This window comes from Populus nigra, chromosome 15 (assembly GCF_951802175.1).
Source record: "Populus nigra chromosome 15, ddPopNigr1.1, whole genome shotgun sequence".
NCBI lineage: Eukaryota > Viridiplantae > Streptophyta > Magnoliopsida > Malpighiales > Salicaceae > Populus > Populus nigra.
The window spans coordinates 89,418-109,401 of NC_084866.1; the positions used below are offsets into that span (position 1 = coordinate 89,418).

Sequence of the window (19,984 nt, forward strand, 5' to 3'; positions counted from 1 at the left end):
TTAAATAAAATCATTTCCGACAAACTTCCTCACAACATTATATCCAAGGTGTCCATGTGTTACTATCCCAAGAACTCTCCCTCTTGCATCAAACACTGGAGCTCCAGAGCATCCCGGCACAGCTGATATGTCACTAACCATAAACATCGGCTGACTTTTATTCCCGAAATCGAGCCCAAGGGTGCCGTAGGTACCATAACCAGTGATTTTGCCAGCAGTGAAGACGTGAGGGAGAGTTGCAGACATGGAAATAATGTAGACCTCTTGTCCAATATTTTTAACTGTATCATCTCCAAGATACACTTCAGCATAATCAACATCTTCATTCTTCTGATACTTCAGAACACAAAAATCACTTTCTCTATCATACTTAGATATGGATGCTTTCGTTCCACGTTTTTGTGAAGCTGTGATGATTGTAGGCTCCAAATCACCCTCCAAAACACGAGCACAGGTGATAATATGACGACCCTCGTCGATGATAACACCAGAGCCGCTGCCACCCTTTTTATTCTCAACGTTAACAACTGTTGGAGCCATGCAGTCGAAAAATTCTTTTAATTGACTACCTTTAAGATCATCAAGGTATCCTTGATTTTCAGTAACCTTCCGATAAGTTTTTAAACCCATTAATTTTCTGTGAGAGAGAGAGGGGGAGGGAGAGAGGGAGAGAGAGGCCACTAAATACTATAATGTTTAAACGACGCACCCGCAGATTAAATAACAATAACTCATGCACATGATACTGCTTTTCATGCATTTTACATGATATAGCTCTTCATGCATTTGGCATTTTCCATGGTACAATACTCAAAGGCGTGGGAAAGTACTGTAGCTTTCCCACGCCTTCTATGTGTTTCACTGTGCACTGCACAGTGCACAGTGCACAGTGAAACTGTTAGCTGATTTTTTTTTTCGTTTTTTTTTATGTTTTTATGGTTTTTTTTTTGCTTTTTTTTTGTATTTTTTTTAATGAATTTTTTTTGTTTAATTTAGTTTTTTAATGTGAATTTTTTTTAATTATCATACTGTCATGATACGGATCTTAAATTTGACAGGTTAACTTGGTTTGACAAGTGAACTCAGAATTATTTTTTTTTCTTTTTCTTTTTAATCAATTTTTTTCGTTTATTTTAGTTTATTAATGTTAAATTTCTTTTTATTTACTTATCAGACTTTTATGACACGTATCTCGAGCTTGACGGGTTAACCTGGTTTGACGAGCTAACCCAATTAATTCTAGGTTAACCTATCAATTTTTTTTATTTAGTTGTCAAACTTTCATGACGTGAATCCTAGGTTTGACGAGTTAACCTGGTTTAAAGGGTTAATCCAGTTAATTCAGATTTTTCTTCTTTTTCTTCATTAGTTTTTTTTCTTCATGTTGGTTTTTTTTTTTAATTATCACACTTTTATGACACGACCTTGTAGCCAGACACACATCCAAAGCTCTTGGGTCTGGTGTTGCAGCCAGACACACTTAAACTTGAGTCATGTAAATTTAATAATATTATTAATGTTATAAATATTACTCTTAGATCAAGCATTGCAGCTAGACCCAAGGCTTTTGAGTATATCTTTATAGAAAAACCTAACACTTTTAGATCTTAGCCTTTTTTATATTTTTTATACAAAAAAAAAATTAATCCATAGCGTATGCCTTTTTTTTAAGCTTTTTATTGTGGACTGTACCGTGCAGTCCATAGTGAAAAGACTAATATCTTTAAATTTTTTTTTGTCTATAGTTTCTTAATATTAAATTTTTTCTATTTAATTATTAGATTTTCATGACACGGATCCCGGGTTTGACGGGTTAACCCAGTTGATTTAGATTTTTTTTCTTTTTCTTCATTAGTTTTTTTTCTTCCTATATGTTTTTTTCTCTTTGCTTTTTTCTTTTTAATTAATCTTTTTTTTAATTTAGTTCATTAATATTAAATATTTTTTCTATTTAGTTATCACACTTCCATAACACGAATCCTAGGTTTGACGGGTTAACCTGATTTGACAGGTTAACCCTGTTGATTTAGATTTTTTTTTCTTTTTCATCATTAGTAAAAGGTTAGTGTCTTTTGTTTGTTTTTGTTTTTTTCTTTTTAATTAATTTTTTTTGTTTAATTTAGTTTGTTAATGTTCAAATTTTTTCTATTTAGTTATCAAACTTTTATGACACGGATCCCGGGTTTGACGGGTAACCTGGTTTGAAGGGTTAACTCAGTTAATTCTCGATAACCCGTTAATTTTTTATTCTATTTAGTTATCAAACTTTCACGGCATGAATCCAAGATTTGACGGGTTAATCTGGTTTAAAAGGTTAACCCAATTAATTCAGATTTTTTTTCTTTTTTTTTATTAGTTTTTTTTTTCTATTGATTTTTTAATTAATTTATTTAATTATCACATTTTTATGACACAACCTTGCAGTCAGACCTACATTTAAAGCTATTAGGTCTGATATTGTAGCCAAACTCACTTAAATTCGGGTCATACAAGTTTAATATTATTATTAATTTTATAAATATTACTCTTGGGTCAAACATTATAATCAAATTCAAAATTTTTAGGTATAACTTTGTAGAAATATCTAATACTTTTAAATCGTATTTTTTTTGATATTTTATATATATATAACCTGCAATATCACACTAATCATGTAAATAGTATTTATTCGATCAACGAAGTCTTCTAAGCCACTAAACAATTCCCAAGATTGTTTTCAATATACATGTGCCCCTCTGTACCTATTCTAATCATGCCATAAACTCTCTTGTCAGGAAACAATTATCACATTTTAACATGACTACAATATACATGTGTTCCTTCGGTTTATTCTGGGTATCCATTGAAAAAAACTAAAATCCCCTGAGAATTACTGCATGTATAATGAAGATTATTAGCCTTTATTTTGAATTTTAAGAGAGACAATTATTTTAAAGATCTCATGGCATATTTATAATTTATAAATCTTGTTTTTTTATGAAAAAAAGATATTAGAAAGCAATTTCATCTTAGTAATATTTTAGTTCACCATAAAAATAACAAGAAATAATATAATATTCTTTCTTGGCTTATTATAAGCCCCTTCACGACTAAACTTACTTATTTTCTGGGGCATGTTCGAAATAAAATGATCATAAAAGTTTTTTAGACCCCTTAAAAATGAAAACCATGTTTACCTTGGAGGAGAAGTCAGGGGAGAGTGATCAGACCGAGGGGGAGACTCGTACAATTGGCATTGCTAAATCAGACAATGCACCACGCTATAGACGTGTTATGCATGATGGGATGGACATCAAATTTATGTTATGGGCTGTAGACTAACAATGGGTTTTCTACACAATGGGATGGGCTTCAAATTTATTTTATGGGCTGGAGAAAAATAATGTGCTTTGTATTAAAAACATTGGGTTCTAAATGGGCTGGGTTGTGACTAGTGAACTCAATCTTAGTTAACAATTAGTTATTACTAGTTACATTGATCCGCGCGATGCTGCGAATTAATTTTTTTTATATATAAAAAATATCAAAAAAAGCTAAGATCAAGAGTGTTAGGTCTTTCTGCATAGCTATACCAAAAAATCTTGGATTTGGCTGCAACACTTGATCCAAGAGCAATATTTATAATATTATTAACAACATTAAACTTGCATGACCCAGGTTTAAGTGGGTCTGGCTGCAATACCAGACCCAATAGCTTTGGATATGGGTTTGGCTGCAAGGTCGTGTCATAAAAGCGTGATAATTAAATGAATTAATTAAAAAGAAAAAACAAAGAAAAAAACCAATAGAAAGAAAAAAACTAATGAAGAAAAAGAAAAAAAATATGAATTAACCGTGTTAACCCTTCAAATCAGATTAACCTGTCAAACTGAGATTCGTGTCGTGAAACTTTGAAAACTAAATAGGAAAAAAAAATTAACGGGTTATCCCAGAATTAACTGGCTAACCCGTCAAATCCAGAATCCGTGTCATGAAAGTTTGATAACTAAATAGAAAAAAATTTAACATTAACAAACTAAACTAAATGAAAAAAAATTAATTAAAAAGAAAAAAAATTATGGGTTAACTCGTCAAACCTGGTTAACCCGTTAAACCCGGGATCCGTGTCATGAAAGTCTGATAACTAAATAAAAAAATTAACGTTAACAAACTAAATTAAATAAAAAAAATTATTAAAAAAAAACAAAAAACAATTGACAGGTTAACCCAGAATTAACTGGGTTAACCCGTCAAACCTGAAATATGTGTTATGAAAGTCTGATAACAAAATAAAAAGAAATTTAACATTAACAAACTAAAGTAAATGAAAAAAATTAATTAAAAAGACAAAAAAAAAATTTCCGGTTAACTCGTCAAACCAGGTTGACATGTTAAACCCAAAATTCGTATCATGAAAGTCTGATAATTAAATAAAAAAAATTTAACATTAACAAACTAAATTAAACAAAAAAAATATTAAAAAAAAGCAAAAAAAACAAAACCCCAAATGCATAAAAAACAAAACTGCTAAAAAATTAAAAAAAAAAAGACAACTAAAAAAAAAAACTAAAGAGTGTTTTACTGTAGACTATACTGTGCAGTCCACAATAAAACACTGATTCCTTTTAGTATATGTTACAATTTGGAGATAAAAAAGATGAAATCAGATGGGACATGTCTTTCTAAAAAATAATATAAATTTACTTTAAAATTATTTTAAAAATAAATTTATTTTTATATCTTTATTTATGTTCTTTTAACCAAAATACTCTCTCTCTCTCTCTTAACAAAATGAATTTTAGTTTTGGTACAAATCTTCATTAGTTACAAAATTATTAATTATTATTAATTACCGAAACACTAAAGAGTGTGGTCACATCCACAAAATACTACATACTATAATAATATCGTTTTTCTTTCTTTTGTTTAGTATTTTTTTTCAATTTCACCCTTCAACAATTACATCATTTATATATTTTTAATTTTACCATTTAGTCTTTAATTGTTTTGAGACTTGTACTTCATATTTTTTTATTTTATTTTTTTATATGTTTGATTATATACTAGTTTTATTGATTTTTTTATTAATTTTAACTTTTAACATTAGATATGATAGAAATGGAGCTTCATAATTTTGTTTGGTTTGCTTTTTTTTTTTTTTTAATTTATCACAGTCTCATAACTCGGATCGCAAGTTTAACAAGTTAAACCAAGTTGACTATGGTCATTTTGTTTTCTCCTTTTCTATTTGATTTTTTTTCCAATTCATCTTTTAACATTGAGTTGGTTTAAAATTGAGCTTCATATTTTTTTTCTTTCTATGACTTTATCCCAAACTCATAACTTGAATCATAGGGTTAGTAGGTTGACCTGAATTGACTCGGTTTATTTTTTTGGGTTATTTTTTAATAGAATATTTTTTTTCATTTTCACCCTCCAACAACTCAATCTCCATAATTTTTTTATTTGCTTTATGTTTATCCTGGTCTTATAGATTTAGTTTTTTTTTCTCGATTTCAATTTTCAATATTGGATCTATTGAAAATTAAATTTGTTAATTTTTTTTTATGAAGTTATCCAAATCTAATGATTCAGGTCATGAATTTAAAAATTAGCCCGAGTGGATCTTGATTTTTTTATAAATTTTATTTTTTAATATTAAGTTGATTTAATTTTTCAATTATTAGTTATAAAGACTGATAACGCTCATGACAATGAATTAATGTAATTATTACAATATCGAAAAGGGGTCTTATTTAGCCACTTCATACATGAACTGTAAACAAACTCAATTCTAAGAATATACTAAGATCGTGTCAAAGCCAAAGATTCTTACTTCAAATATCTTGTTAGTTGTTAGACTATTCACGCAGATGAAGAGAATCGAATAAATATAAAGCTGCTTCCCAATTTGTAAAGCTAAATCACACAGGATGCAATACTAGCTAGGAAAAGAGCAAAGAAAAGATGCAAAACTATATATGCATGGCGGCATTTGATAAGCAAAGCAGGAAAGCCTGCTTCCATGATCTCAAGGAAGTGACCCACCAGAACAAATGTATTTGTCATCCTGAAACCCTCTCCTCGATTAAATTGGCCAACTGAAAGCACCAAAAGCTACAGATTAGAATAAATCACAAAACAGGTTGGCATGTCAGAAGACCCAATCATGGCAAGAAACGAACATAAAGCAGCAAACTTCGTACATAGAGAGCTCATTGCTTAAGTTTTCTATGCCAACACCATGCATCGATACACAAACCACCCAAAGAGCATGTTTGGTATTGTGGTAGCTTTTGTGGTTGTGGTTTGAAAAAAGTTGTTTTATAAAAAATACTTTTAGTTGAGGTTGGTTTGAAAAAATAAGTGTTTGGTTAAAACTGTGATTGAAATTGAGGTTGAACAAAAAATAGTTTAATGTGTTTGGTTAAAAATGCTTTTGAAATTGAGGTTAAAAAATAATTTTAAAAAATATATATTAATATTGATGATTTTTAATTTTAATATTGTAGATTTAACTATTGCTATTATATCATGAAATAAATAATACTTTATTTAAAATATATTTTATTGTTTCATTAAACTACCTACAATTCCATCACGTATGAAATTGAGATTGCGATCAAATTCTGTAAATGCGGCGTCGTCGAACGATCTCTGTCTAATTCATGTAGTCATTGAATAATGTTTAACACTAATTTTTTGAATAAAACACAATTAAAAATAAAAAAAATATTTTGTTGGATCGGACTCAGTTCAATACATTTTTAGCTTTGAATCAGATCAATTTTACTGTTCATAGAAAAAAAATGGATGAACAGTGAAAGAAAATGTAGATGAACACTGTTCACGTGAACAGTGGAGCATGGTTAACACATAACACAAACGACACACAAACACAATCCCTTTCATATCCCTCCTCTCCCCTCCTCCCTTCCCATCGCATCTTCTTCTCTGTCTCATGGTGATCGCTGCAGCAGCTATTGCTTCTTTGCTTTCAGTCGGTAATTACTATGACCTTCTTTTCATGCTTTTGTTTCTTCTTTTTGTTTGTTAATGAGGGTGCGTTGCGTGCATGCTCCCCCCCCCCAATTGATTTCAAGAATCGAACCCGACCCAAAAAAAAGCGACACTTTTCTTGAAAACCCATTTTGTGTTTCGGAGAAAGGCTCTATTTCTTAGCTCTGTTTTGATGCCTCTTTGCTTAGTCCACTGCAAATCAGAAGAATGTATTAATATGAAAGACATTAGGAAAGGCACTTCAGTTTTTGATACCCCTTTTCCATAAAGACTTTTATTTAAAGGGTATCAGCTTGCTATTAATTTGTTTTCTCGCTGAGAATGCAAGAAATGAATGTGAATGAATTCAATTCTTTCTTTGCCTTTTTCTTCTAAAATTCTGGTTGCAGTACAAATACATTTTATGCATTGGTTGGGATGGGTTGATGGGGAATTAGCTTTCTGGAACCTGAAAAAAGAGAGAAAGAAATAAGTAATAAATTTTATTAATCTACTTTTGTCATTGGCTGAGGATTTTGCTTTTTAATTCTTCCTTTTCAGCATCTGTGTTCATCGAATTTGCTCCTCTTAAACTCCATGTTTTTTTCATTCAAGGTGTTTTTCTTGATGTTTATGTATAATGTTTTCAGGTTCTTCCCATTGTCAACTATGCCAGACAGATGCCTTTTGCTGCTCAACATCACACGGGGGCACAAATAGCTGGAACAAATCTTGTAACATGTGGTTGCACCACTGTTCATCCATTTTCCAATTACAAGAAGCAGCCGAGAGCTACTTCTTGTAACCTGTGGTTGCACCACAGTTAATGATGGGACCCACCATTGAAAAATTGTGATGGGAATGTTACCAAACGGGAAAAGTTGTGGCTGCGGGTGAACCTCACCCGCAGCCACAATACCAAACAGCCACAAAGTATGTAGAAAGGGATTTTACCTGTTATAACTGTCTGGAAGAAGGTCATCGGCGAGTATAGCGAGCTTCAAAGGCCCACAAACACCTGCCCTCATCACCTCTAACTCCATAGATTTCCCAACCTTGTCCCAAATCATTCCAAAGAACTGACGCCAAGAATTAAAAAAAGATTAACTCACTCTTGTTTTCCCTTTTCTGGGACAAACATTGAATGATAAAAACACTACAAGAGAGGCGGGGCGCTCTACACCCAAGCAACTGAAGTCACGTACCTTTAAGGAGCAGCTAACCACCTCTCTGTCGCATTTAATTATAACATCATTGGGTTGTATCTCAGCACGATCAGCAGGAGACTCTTCCGTTACCTGATACAAGTGCTCAAATGTTACTGTTTTGGAAGATTTATAAGCCAGCTTCTCAAATTCATTAATTATTAGTTTTGGAAGATTGGGATCCACTATGACATGCAACAGCACACCAAGAATGCGTCCTAAATCCCTCTCATTGGTCTCCTTTGTAACGCAGCTCTCCACACAAATGCCTTGGATGGAACAATACCCTTCCATGGAAATACAACACTCACAAATACTTGGGTAGGTTTGTAATGAGACCAAACCTTGAACTTTATGATGCAGGACAGAGTGTCCTGCCTGCTTTCTTTCTTTAACTGATATGGAAATGGATTTGAGAAAAATAAATAAATCACATTGATTAACAAAACAGAGACAGAGTAGCAAGCTTTTGTTGATAAGAAAAATCTGGTGTTGTTTACCATAGGGAAGATTAAAAAAGAAAGTGAGGAATTTCAGATTGGCGACACTGTGGAGAGCAAAGAGAAGATAAATCAATCTATAATCAGGCGATTACAAAGCCTAAAGAACCCTGTGTTACACTTGATGTAGATGAACAAAAGAAAAATGTTGATGAGCACAAAGTTATGAATGCAAGGATATCGAGGACAAAGTGCTGCTGTCAACACAAATGGCCACTATTCCTGATTTTGATTGTCAAATTGATAGCACAAAACTCATATTATCACTACTGTCACCAACAAACCAGTTCCTATATCAATGATGTTGCATTGCAGCAGGATGTCATTGCAAGCTATGTGATTTTTGCTGCTCGGACACTTTAAAACTCAAGGTCGAGTTTTCTCCAACCAGGGGAAAATGATGCAGATAACAAAAGAAAAGATTGATGTCTTTTTGTAGACAAGAGTATTTCTGTAATATTCAGATCTGCTGAAAATTTGTCTTGGGTTATTTTCTATCTAGTAATCTACTGGTTCTAAAATAATTAGCTTTTATAGGTTTTTACTTCTAAATAGATTTCTTATATGGAAAATTAAGTCTTTGTTGGACTAGGAGTACTAGCATCTTATATAGTCTTTCAATATTTCACTTTGTTTTTTATTCTCTGAGTCGATCTCCCTTAGATATGACTACTAAGAATCCTAGATGTGAAGCTTATTTTTTTTATATCCTCCAAGTGTGACTCTTATAAATCTATCCCATGTCCTTCCTCTTATTCCATCAGAGATCAACATTAACACAGTTCTAACAGCCCTAAAACAGCCTCTGAAGTCAGATTCAGAACAGCCCATTGGCTGTCCTGTATCATTTCAACTCCTAATTGCTTCCATTTGAAAGAAAATTACATTAATAATTACAGAACAGGGGGCATGAACTTGGATGCCTAGCCCAAAGAAGAAACATTTGATTCAGCATGGTCAGTTAAGCAGTAGCTTTGGGCTAGGGTTATGAGGATTTCATAAGTATGGAAGCTGCTAGTTACAAGACGCACAAAAAGAATATTTCCGAGAGCTATCATCTTTCATATATATATATATTTGCCTCATCAAACAAGCCTTAAAAGAAATCATGGAATAGAAGAAAGGGCCTCAAGGATGAAACTGTTGAATATATGAGCAAATAATAAGTGGACATCATGGACCAAGCCATGGAGCAAACACCTGCTCCAAAAGTGTATTTGGGGAAAATATAAAGAGGAAGAAAATAAAAAAGCGCAGCAAAGACCATACCTCTTCAACTATAACCCCTTTGCAAACAAGAGGGAACAATTGAACTATTTCCTCCAAAGTGACCACGTCAGCAGCATAAAGATTAGTAAATTCCATCCCAAGCCAAGGATGAGGGATACTCCTACGCCATTGTAGAACATTAGATGCACCCAACATTCTTTCACAATATCTTATTTCAGGTTGGATATTGACAAAAAAAGAAGAGAAGATTAAATAACTTCCATCCCCATGCAGTGCCCTGGATGGGAAAAGAAAATACAGCATGTGCACCACGATGCAGCAGGTGATTTTGGAAGAATTAAATAATTTTCTTAGTAATTTAGTTTAGCTTTAATTGTCCTCTGTGTCTAGAACATTGAATTGTTGTTTTTTGGCTGGCGATTTCTTCACACACCCCATACCACATCTACCAATAAATATAACGATTTGGACACACGAGGCTTGTAGCTTAGTGGCCTTGGCAGGCTTTGCTCTGCCTGAGTGTCCTGGTTTGAGCTCTCGTGTGTACCCAGCACTTGAGGGTTTAACTACTGTGGTCAATTCGTGTGACTTGTTCCGCCCCCGTCCCGGGTTCAACTCTCTATGTGTACGCCTGTCACCCCGGCGGTGCCTTACCTGCTCCTGGGCTTGCAGGATGTCCAGCGGGCCGTGGGGAATAGTCGTGGTGCGCGTAAGCTGGCCCGGACACCCTATGATAATCAAAAAAAAAAAAAAGATTTGGAATGCTCAAACCCATTGAGAACAACATGATCAGTAAGTTAACAGGGTATACAAATTATGAAAGGAATCTCAAATACAAATCAATTGTGGAACGGTGCCATGAACATGCCAAAATGTTATGGAAAGCAATAAATACTCTGTAAAAATGGTGAGGAACATACCTTTTCTTATTTAAGTGGTCCAGGCATCTAAAAGCTATGTTGATTGGCAGAAAAGGAGTCTGGCCCTTCCAAAAGAAATTGATCCCGATGACTTCTCCATCCCAATTAATGAGAGGCCCCCCAATAAAATGCTACAATAAAGAACTAGTTTATGCTACAGTTTGGTATCAGTTCATCAAATATATAACATCAAAGCATAGATCTTTTAGTCAGTCTAAGAACATGCCAAAGCTAGAACAAGCTCTGGACAAACAATTGTTTGCCCCTTTCTTGCTATCCTCAAGCAACAAAGACTGTTTTATGGTGAAAGCGGAGTTAATGAACCATGATTTAGTCACCAAACTTGTGGTTTAGTCACCAAACTTGTGGTTTAGTCACTAAACTTGTGGTTTGGTGGTTTTCCCTTTCAAAACGAGGTTCAAGTCTAGGCATTGCACTTGGGTGGATGTAATAACAAAAGAGGGTTAATTCCATTTTGTAACAACGTTAATGGATCAAATTAAGAGTTGTTTCATGGGTACCTTAAATTGGGCATGGGAAGGTCAACAATTATGGGCTCATCACAAATTCAAGTAGTAGGACTTGGTGGGTGCAGTGAAAATTTTATAGGCACAACTTAAAAGTCTTTTGAAAATCAGTCTCTGAAAGGGTTTTTTTTGTTTTTTTTATGGGGATATATCTTTTGGACTCTCTTTGAAAGTGAAATCTTTTAGTCATGGAACAAAAAATTATCTAAGAAACAAGCTTTTTGCATAAAAACACCACTCCTTTCCTTCATACTCTCATTCACTTCTCTTGGTAGTTAGTTGTACAGTGATCCTAGTTGACTTTAATACTCTCATTCTAGGTTTCTCTAGACAGGAGCTTGATCTCCTCATAGCATGTGAGGATGAGTGTTGAGCCATGTTGCTCAGATACATAATTCAGGGCGTCAAGTCCGAGTATCGGCCCAAGAGTCAGAAAAGATTAATTCAAAATTTTTGAATACGATAAATTGACCGAAAAGTGTTAAAATATTGGATGTCATGAGTACACGAATGTGATGTAACCTCCAATTATAGTTGAATTGAGACCTATTGCCCAAAGGATGTTCCATGTATCATGTAACTCGTAGTCCTAAATTCAAACAAGAGGGCAGTACTGGCTTGTATATAAAATTAAATTGGGAATAGATTGAAAGAATGCTAATGAAGGCAATAAGGAAAATAAATTTCATCTATTTCAAGTGTAAGCAAGACCAAGGGGTTTTGAAAAGTTAGTTTGAGCATCAAAGTAATTACATTAAATCAATTAATGCTCAAGTGAATAAGATTTATTGGGCTAATGCAGAATCTAAGGGTATAAATACAAAGCCAACTTTATGTCCACGCACGCCCACGACAATTATGCTAATTTTGATGCCAAAGCTTTCATTATAATTTATTTTATTATATTTATGATATTAGAGTTACTTAATTAATTTAGGGTCGTGTGATGATTAGCATGTGATCATTTAATTTTTTTTTTTTTATATAGTTTTACTTGGAGAATGAGATTACAAGTCCTTTTTTTTTTTTCCTAAGAGGATATACGACTTAAACTAATATAATTAATAAGCTGCTAGGGGTATTTTACAAATTTTTTTTGTTATTTTATTGATATATTCAGATTCTAGAGGATTCCTAGGAAACCTAAATTGTATTATTTTTGTTCCAACTTCAATTTTAATCTTAATTTCAGCTAATATTCTGCTGGCGTTTCCATTTTCACTGGTTTCCTCTTTCCATGCAAAGTCAAATTGACTGGTCATTAATACCTTCTCTAGAACAATATTACGAACCAAACCAAGCAAGAAGTATGCTTACTTTTAATACCTCTCTACTCTTCATCTCTCGCATTTCTCCATCATCATTTCTCTAAAAAAACCTTTGTTGAGTTTATTACAAGCAGCCATTGTTATCAATATGTTGCTTTTTTAGTTTGGATAGAGATGATGAGGTTGTGTCCAAGTGCAAATAGAAGAGTTAGAAAAGGCATTCATGCTTGTACATGAGTCATTTCATCGACACATGCAAATACTCTGGGGTAAAATTATGCTTAAGCCTGAGTAACACACGAGATATATATAAGCAAACATACATGATACGACTAATAAGCCAAAAAACAAATTAATGCATGAAACAGAGAGAGTAGTGTTATTACTGTAGTAATCTCGCAAGTTGTCATTAGGAGCTCTTGGCAATCCAATCCGCAGCAATAAATACTATATGGGAAGAAAGTAGGGTAAGATCACATCACAGCAGTTAGTTCGGAAAAAAAAACGTTGTGGTCAAAACAGTGCGAGAGGTGATATTTAGAATTGAAAAGGAGACTACTAGCTTAATTATATATGATTGGTAAGCAAGCAAACATATAACAATAAAAGGTAATTGTAAGGATGCAGAAAAATGCAATTGAAGATATCCTGGTGATGGTAAGGATATTGATGAAATCTTGAAACACTAACCTCCTATATATCCAACGTTGCTAGAAGAAATGAAAAGACAAGGTTCATTTTGGCATACCTGAAATCACCAGAACTGACAAGAAGCTGGTGGTGATGATCTTGCACCCGGGCTAAAGCTATTAATTTATCCCCGGGACAAAGGTTAAAAAAGTTAGCCTCTACCATGTTGTGATCATTATCAGGTTGTAAAGACATAGAATCATCTATCCATTTAAGACATGCTTTTTGAGGAGGTTTATCAGGCTTGAACTTGACGGTAGCAATGTTGTAGTGTAAATCAAAAGCTGAAACCTCTCCCTCGTACGAACTGCCATCTGATAGATGTACTTCAACCTGCAATTGCAATACAATATTTTGAGAAATTTTCAATTCTACTAAAAAGGTAATGATAATAATAATAATAATAAAAGTCGCGGTGCTGTACCGTGATTTGAGAAGGGTCTCTATAAGAGTGAAGGAGAGAAGCAGAAGTCAATATGGTAGCATCGAATTTACCATCATCTCCTGCTGCACCTTCACATTCTACAATTGTGCCGGTGCACGCAAAACACTTTTCTCCGCTACCTGCCAGAAACGCAGCAAAGCATAAAGCTTTATGTTACCCAGGCAGATCATACCTGTTAGGAAGCATAAAGTTAGTATATGATATACCTACCTCTGTGGTATGCAACAAGGCACACAACCGATAGAGAAACTTTCAAAGCAGCTAAATTTGTATTGAGTTTCAATTCATCATCCCGCTTTTTCAAAAACGGAGGCGGAGGCGGAATTCTATCAACTGTAAGGAAATATTCAGAACTAGAAAAATCAGATTAAATAAAAACAGATGAAGGAAGAAACTGATCGGGAGAGAAGAAGAAGAAGAAACCACCGGCCTGAAAAATTCATGTTTTCTCCTTCCCAACGATACCAGATAGGAGAGACGGGTACACTAGGGATTATTAATCAGTAGACGACGTGGAAAAGGCAGGCAGCAGTAGAGACTGGAGTAAATAATCCTCCTATTTTTTCCAAGAACAATAAAAAAAACGGCTGGGCCTTTTAATAGGTTTCTGCCACCTTGCTCTAAAATAGGCCTTTTTTTTTTCAACGGCAAATACTAGGGTGTAGCTAGGGGACCTGCATTTTTTTTTATCAAATATTATCCATGTAGATTTTTTTAATGAAAATTTAAAAAATATAACAAATTAAAATTTTTATGCATGTATATAATTAAATAAATTAAGAATTATATACGTTAATAAATTGATAAAAATCGTTAATAATATCTAAAAACAAAACTTGAAAAATTAAAAGATAAATATAGATTAAGTTATTCAATATTGAAAAATAAAATATTAAATTGATTGAATAAAAAAATAACATGTAAGGTTACGCATATTAAAAATATCATATTTTTTATTTTAAAAAATATAGGGGATACTGAATTTGATTAACTATCCCAAGTAAGGGATACTTAATTAAGAGATAAATATAGATTAAGGATATCGAGGGGTTACATCAAATTGGCATTTCCATGCAACTTAATTAGCTATTCCTGATATGGAGGTGTCAAGAAACCTTGACATCGACATTTTTTAGGATATTTCAAAGTACTGTTGGGATTTAATTAATTATTATGGGTTATAAATAATTATTGATAGATATCAAAGGGTTGTATTGATATCAACATTTACGATAAATTTGATTAATTGGTCCCGATGAAGGAGACTAATGATACTAATAGATTAATTAGTATTGATATTGTCATCCCAAGGTTGTCGGGAGAAATAAATAGAAAAGATATGATTAGTTATCTTTTTAAAGGAATTGTTTTAGATATAAATGTGTGATATTAATTGGAAATTAAGAATGAAATAAAAAATGTTAGTGTCTTATAGAAGAACAGTATATGAGATGATCACGCTCTGCTATGGGTTGTTGATCATTTGTTCCAAAATTTGGTTAGTTTTGATTTATCAAGTAAAAATTTAAGAGTGCAAACTGTATCCAAATATATGAGCACATTAAAAAAAAAAAAACACCCCGGGAATCAAACTTGTATACATGTACTGTAGCAAATTGTCAACATTTTTTTTCTCAACAACCCTCAACCACCCTCTCCTTTCCAACCACCCTCTCCTTTTCAGCCATTATATTGATGCTTCCCCTTCTCATGTAAATTCAAGACAGAAGAGAAAAACAAGAAAGAAGAAAGAGTGCAGTGTGTGTGCAGAGGAAGAAGAGAGAGTGCAACTGTGTGAGAGAGAGAGAAATACTGAGAAAAGAGTGAAACACTGAGTTTGAGGGATTGTACTGGGTTGAGTTGAGTGTATGTATCATTCCTCCATTAATATACAATCTGCTGCCTCCGTGGACGTACCCAGTTTTGGGAAACCACGTAAAATCTGCTTGTTTGTGTTTTATTTGTGTTTGCTTTCGGTCCAGTATGCACAACAAATTGGTATCAGAGCATTAGGGAAGCTTAAACACAGAAAAACACGTTTTTCAGCTCTCTGTTCAAAGTTGCAGAATTTTCAAAGTTCTCAGATCTTGATTTTGACCAGTTGCGGAGATTCCTCTCGTCGATACGAGTCCGGCGATATAAAGATCGTCGAAATCGAAGTTGAAACGAGCCCTGTAGAGCTCGCCGAAGTTTCGCCGGAAAACCGTCGGAAAAACCAGTCAGTGCCAGAATTCTCGCCTGAGAAGACAACCACGTCATCAGCCACGTAGGCGCTGAGTCATCATCCACGTCACCAACAGAGGGCCACATCGCCCTGTCATCAGCCACATCATCAGCCACGTCATCCAACAATGGCAGAATATTCTCTTGACAGAATAAGAATATTCCGTTAACAGTAAGAGAATATTTCTGTGACAGAATATTCTTTATCAGAGACAGAATATTCCTTTCTTGAGTCAACTCGGTCAGATTGGTTTTTTGGGCAACTCAGTGATTTTTTGACCCGTTTTTGGCCGAGTCAAGTTGGTTCCTACCATTTTCAACCATTCCGAACGCAACCGTGGTGTCCGTTTTGTTAAACAGCATACCGAAGTTACTGTTTTGGCACTTTTGAGCATAAAAGTGTGTGTTTTAACAAGTTCGGGATTCCATTTGTAATCCAAAGACGTCATAATGGCTGATATTTCAGAAGAAAAATCAGTGGGGAATGCTAGTATACCTCCACAATACATCCCGGTATCAAATACCAAATTTGAGGTGGAGAAGTTTGATGGGAAAGGTAATTTTGGCATGTGGAAATGTGAAGTCATGGATATACTTGTCCAAATGAATTTAGATTTCACTTTAGAAGATAAACCAGAGGATCTGGATGATAAAAGCTGGGAAAGGATAAATCGGTTGGCTTGCAGTTCCATCCGACTTTGTCTTGTAAAGGATCAGAAGTACGCCTTTTCAGAACAAAACTCTGCAAAGGAATTATGGCAAGCACTGGAGGACAAGTTTATGAAGAAGAGTATAGAGAATCGTCTCTACTTGAAGAAAAGGATCTTCCGGTTAAAGCATAAGAAAGGTACTTCTATGAATGAGCATCTGAATGATTTCAATAAAATGATAGCTGATTTGAAGAATTTAGATGTGGAAATTGATGATGAAGATAAAGCTCTACTGTTATTAAATTCACTGCCTGACACATATGAACATCTTGTCACCACTTTACTGTATGGTAAAGAAAAGATTAAATTCATTGATGTGTCAAATGCTTTGGTGAAAAATGAGTACCGGAAGAAGGACCAGATTGTTCACAAGGAGTCAACGTCAGAAGCATTGACAGTTAGAGGCAGAACAAACCCCAGAAGATTTCGAGGGCGAGGGAGATCTTGCTCAAAATCTAGAGGAGAATCATCAAACAGACGATATCTTGCAAAAGATGAGTGTGCCTTTTGTCACAAAAAAGGACACTGGAAGAAAGATTGTCCAATCAAGGGCAACAAGGAAAAAGATGAACCAACTGTGAACGTTGCACGAGATGAGGATGAACGAGACTCTGCATTCATGGTCTCATCACTAGAAAACCATTTTGGTGAATGGATTCTTGATTCTGCATGTTCCTATCACATGTGCCCTAACAAGCACTTATTCTCAAGACTCGAGGAGTTCGATGGAGGAGTTGTGTTGATGGGTAATGATGATGTTAGTGAGATCAAAGGGATTGAGACTATCCATCTGAAGATGCATAATGGGGTAGTCAAGACACTAACAGATGTACGGTATGTACCTGGTTTGAAGAAAAATCTCTTCTCACTTGGAGTCCTAGAATCCAGTGGTTATAAGATTATCATGCATGGTGGAGTTCTGAGAGCAATCCGTGGTGCATTAGTTTTCTTAAGAGGCACGAGGAAAGGAAACTTATATTTCCTGGATGGATCTACAGTTACTGGTACAGCAGCTGTCTCCAAAAGCATAGAAGATGATGAAGCAGATAATTCCAGACTTTGGCACATGCGTTTAGGGCATGCTGGTGAAAAGGCTTTGCAAGGATTAGTGAAGCAAGGTCTATTAAAAGGCGTCAAGACTGGGAAGCATGGGTTCTGCGAGCATTGTGTTCTTGGAAAACAGACAAGGGTCAAGTTTGGCACTGCGGTACACAACACAAAAGGGATCCTAGATTATGTTCACACAGATGTATGGGGACCTTCAAAGAATGAATCTATTGGAGGTAATCGTTGGTTTGTTACTTTTATTGATGATTTCTCAAGACGAGTATGGGTGTACATGATGAAACACAAGGATGAGGTCCTTGATATCTTTCTGAAATGGAAGAAAATGGTGGAGACTCAAACTGGAAGGAGAGTTAAGACTCTTCGGTCAGATAATGGTGGCGAGTACACTTCAGATCCTTTCTTTGAAGTTTGTCAGAATGAAGGGATCAAGCGACATTTTACTGTTCGCAAAACACCACAACAGAATGGAGTAGCAGAACGCATGAACCGCACATTGGTGGAGAAAGTCCGATGTATGCTATCACATTCGGGACTAAGCAAAGTGTTCTGGGGCGAGGCATTAAACTATGCTCGTCATATTGTTAACCGGCTATCTTCAGCAGCATTAAATGGAAGAACCCCTTTAGAGGTATGGTCAGGCTCTCCTACAAATGATTATGACTCTATGCGTATATTTGGTTGCTCAGCATATTATCATGTTACTGAGTCTACGCTAGATCCTAGAGCCAAGAAAGCTATATTTTTGGGCTTTAATGGAGGAGTGAAAGGTTACAGACTCTGGTGTTCTGAATCAAAGAAAGTGATTTTGAGTAGAGATGTCACTTTTGATGAATCTGGCATGTTACAGCAAGAGAAATCACAGGAGAAGGAAAAATAGTCTGGTGATGCACAACAGGTGGAGTTGGAGACTTCACTTATCCCTATAAAGACTATTTAGACAATCCCTACTGAAGGAGATTCAGATGAAAGTTCAGATGAAGAGGATGCAACAACTCCAGCAACCACACAACAAGAATCCATTGCAACGAGTAAACCAAAAAGGGTTATCAAGAAACCTGCTTGGTATTGTAATATGGTGGCTTATGCACTTCCGGTGATTGATGATGGAATCCCCTACACCTACAAAGAAGCAGTACAGAGTGTAGAAAATGCAAAATGGAAAGAGGCAATGGATGAAGAGATGAAATCTCTCCACAAGAATCAGACTTGGGATTTGGTACAACTCCCTAAAGGAAAGAAGACAATTGGTTGCAAGTGGGTATATGCCAAGAAGGAAGGTAATCCTGGAAAAGACAACATCCGATTCAAAGCAAGATTGGTAGCAAAAGGCTATGCTCAGAAGGAGGGGATAGATTATAATGAGGTATTCTCTCCAATTGTTAAGCATTCATCAATTCGTATTCTGTTAGCCTTGGTTGCACAGTTTGATTTGGAGTTAGCCCAACTTGATGTGAAAACTGCCTTCCTACATGGAGATTTGGAAGAGGAAATTTACATGTCTCAGCCAGATGGTTTCAAAGTCACTGGGAAAGAGAATTGGGCTTGTAAACTGAAGAAGTCATTGTATGGATTGAAACAATCTCCTCGCCAGTGGTATAAGCGATTTGATAAGTTCATGGCAGAACATGGATACACACGGAGTCAGTTTGATCACTGTGTATATTTTCGCAAACTTCTTGATGGTTCTTTCATCTATTTGCTCTTATATGTGGATGATATGTTGATCGCATCGAAGAGCAAGGTGGAGATTGATAGACTGAAAGCTCAACTGAGAACTGAGTTTGAAATGAAGGACCTTGGAGAAGCTAAGAAGATTCTTGGCATGGAGATTCAGAGAGACAGAAGAAAAGGCACAGTCTGTTTGACACAGACCCAATACTTGAAGAAAATTCTACAGAGATTTGGGGTAGATGGTAAGACCAAGCCTGTAAGCACACCTTTAGCTCCTCATTTTAAGCTAAGTGCTTCAATGTCTCCATGCACAGAGGAAGAGCGCAAGCATATAGCTCAAATTCCTTATGCAAATGCAGTTGGTGCATTAATGTATGCAATGGTTTGTATGAGACCAGATATTTCACATGCTGTCAGTATGGTGAGCAGGTATATGCATGATCCTGGAAAGGGTCACTAGCAGGTAGTTAAGTGGATTCTACGGTACATTCATGGCACAACTGATATTGGTTTGAAGTTTGAGAGGGATGATAGACTCGGACAAAATTT

At 34.9% G+C, this 19,984-nt stretch overlaps 2 protein-coding genes across 2 annotated transcripts; both read right to left on the reverse strand.

The window, feature by feature from the left end:
* LOC133674616 (uncharacterized) lies at positions 1 to 540 on the reverse strand. The gene has a single exon (XM_062095829.1). It carries the CDS (start codon positions 538 to 540, stop codon positions 1 to 3), a length of 540 nt encoding a protein of 179 aa, XP_061951813.1.
* A 5,313-nt stretch (positions 541 to 5,853) lies between these two features.
* Positions 5,854 to 14,314, reverse strand: LOC133674618 (putative protease Do-like 14). Its single transcript, XM_062095830.1, has 10 exons — positions 14,194 to 14,314; positions 13,970 to 14,096; positions 13,743 to 13,878; positions 13,377 to 13,651; positions 13,015 to 13,075; positions 10,834 to 10,964; positions 9,953 to 10,073; positions 8,184 to 8,276; positions 7,933 to 8,057; positions 5,854 to 6,080 (listed from the first exon to the last, which is right to left on the reverse strand). Exons 1-10 carry the CDS (start codon positions 14,204 to 14,206, stop codon positions 6,068 to 6,070), a joined length of 1,095 nt encoding a protein of 364 aa, XP_061951814.1. The 5' UTR covers positions 14,207 to 14,314; the 3' UTR covers positions 5,854 to 6,067.
* Positions 14,315 to 19,984: the final 5,670 nt, after the last annotated feature.

What these genes read in the sequence shown, in the direction of transcription:
- LOC133674616 (XM_062095829.1), bottom strand. Translation starts at nt 540, where the DNA reads ATGGCTCCAACAGTTGTTAACGTTGAGAATAAAAAGGGTGGCAGCGGC.
- LOC133674618 (XM_062095830.1), bottom strand. An exon ending in GTCAGTTCTGGTGATTTCAG is followed by an intron (nt 13,076 to 13,376) that starts GTATGCCAAAAT and finishes CTTCCCATATAG; the next exon opens with TATTTATTGCTGCGGATTGG. An exon ending in GACCACTTAAATAAGAAAAG is followed by an intron (nt 10,074 to 10,833) that starts GTATGTTCCTCA and finishes ACAATGGCGTAG; the next exon opens with GAGTATCCCTCATCCTTGGC.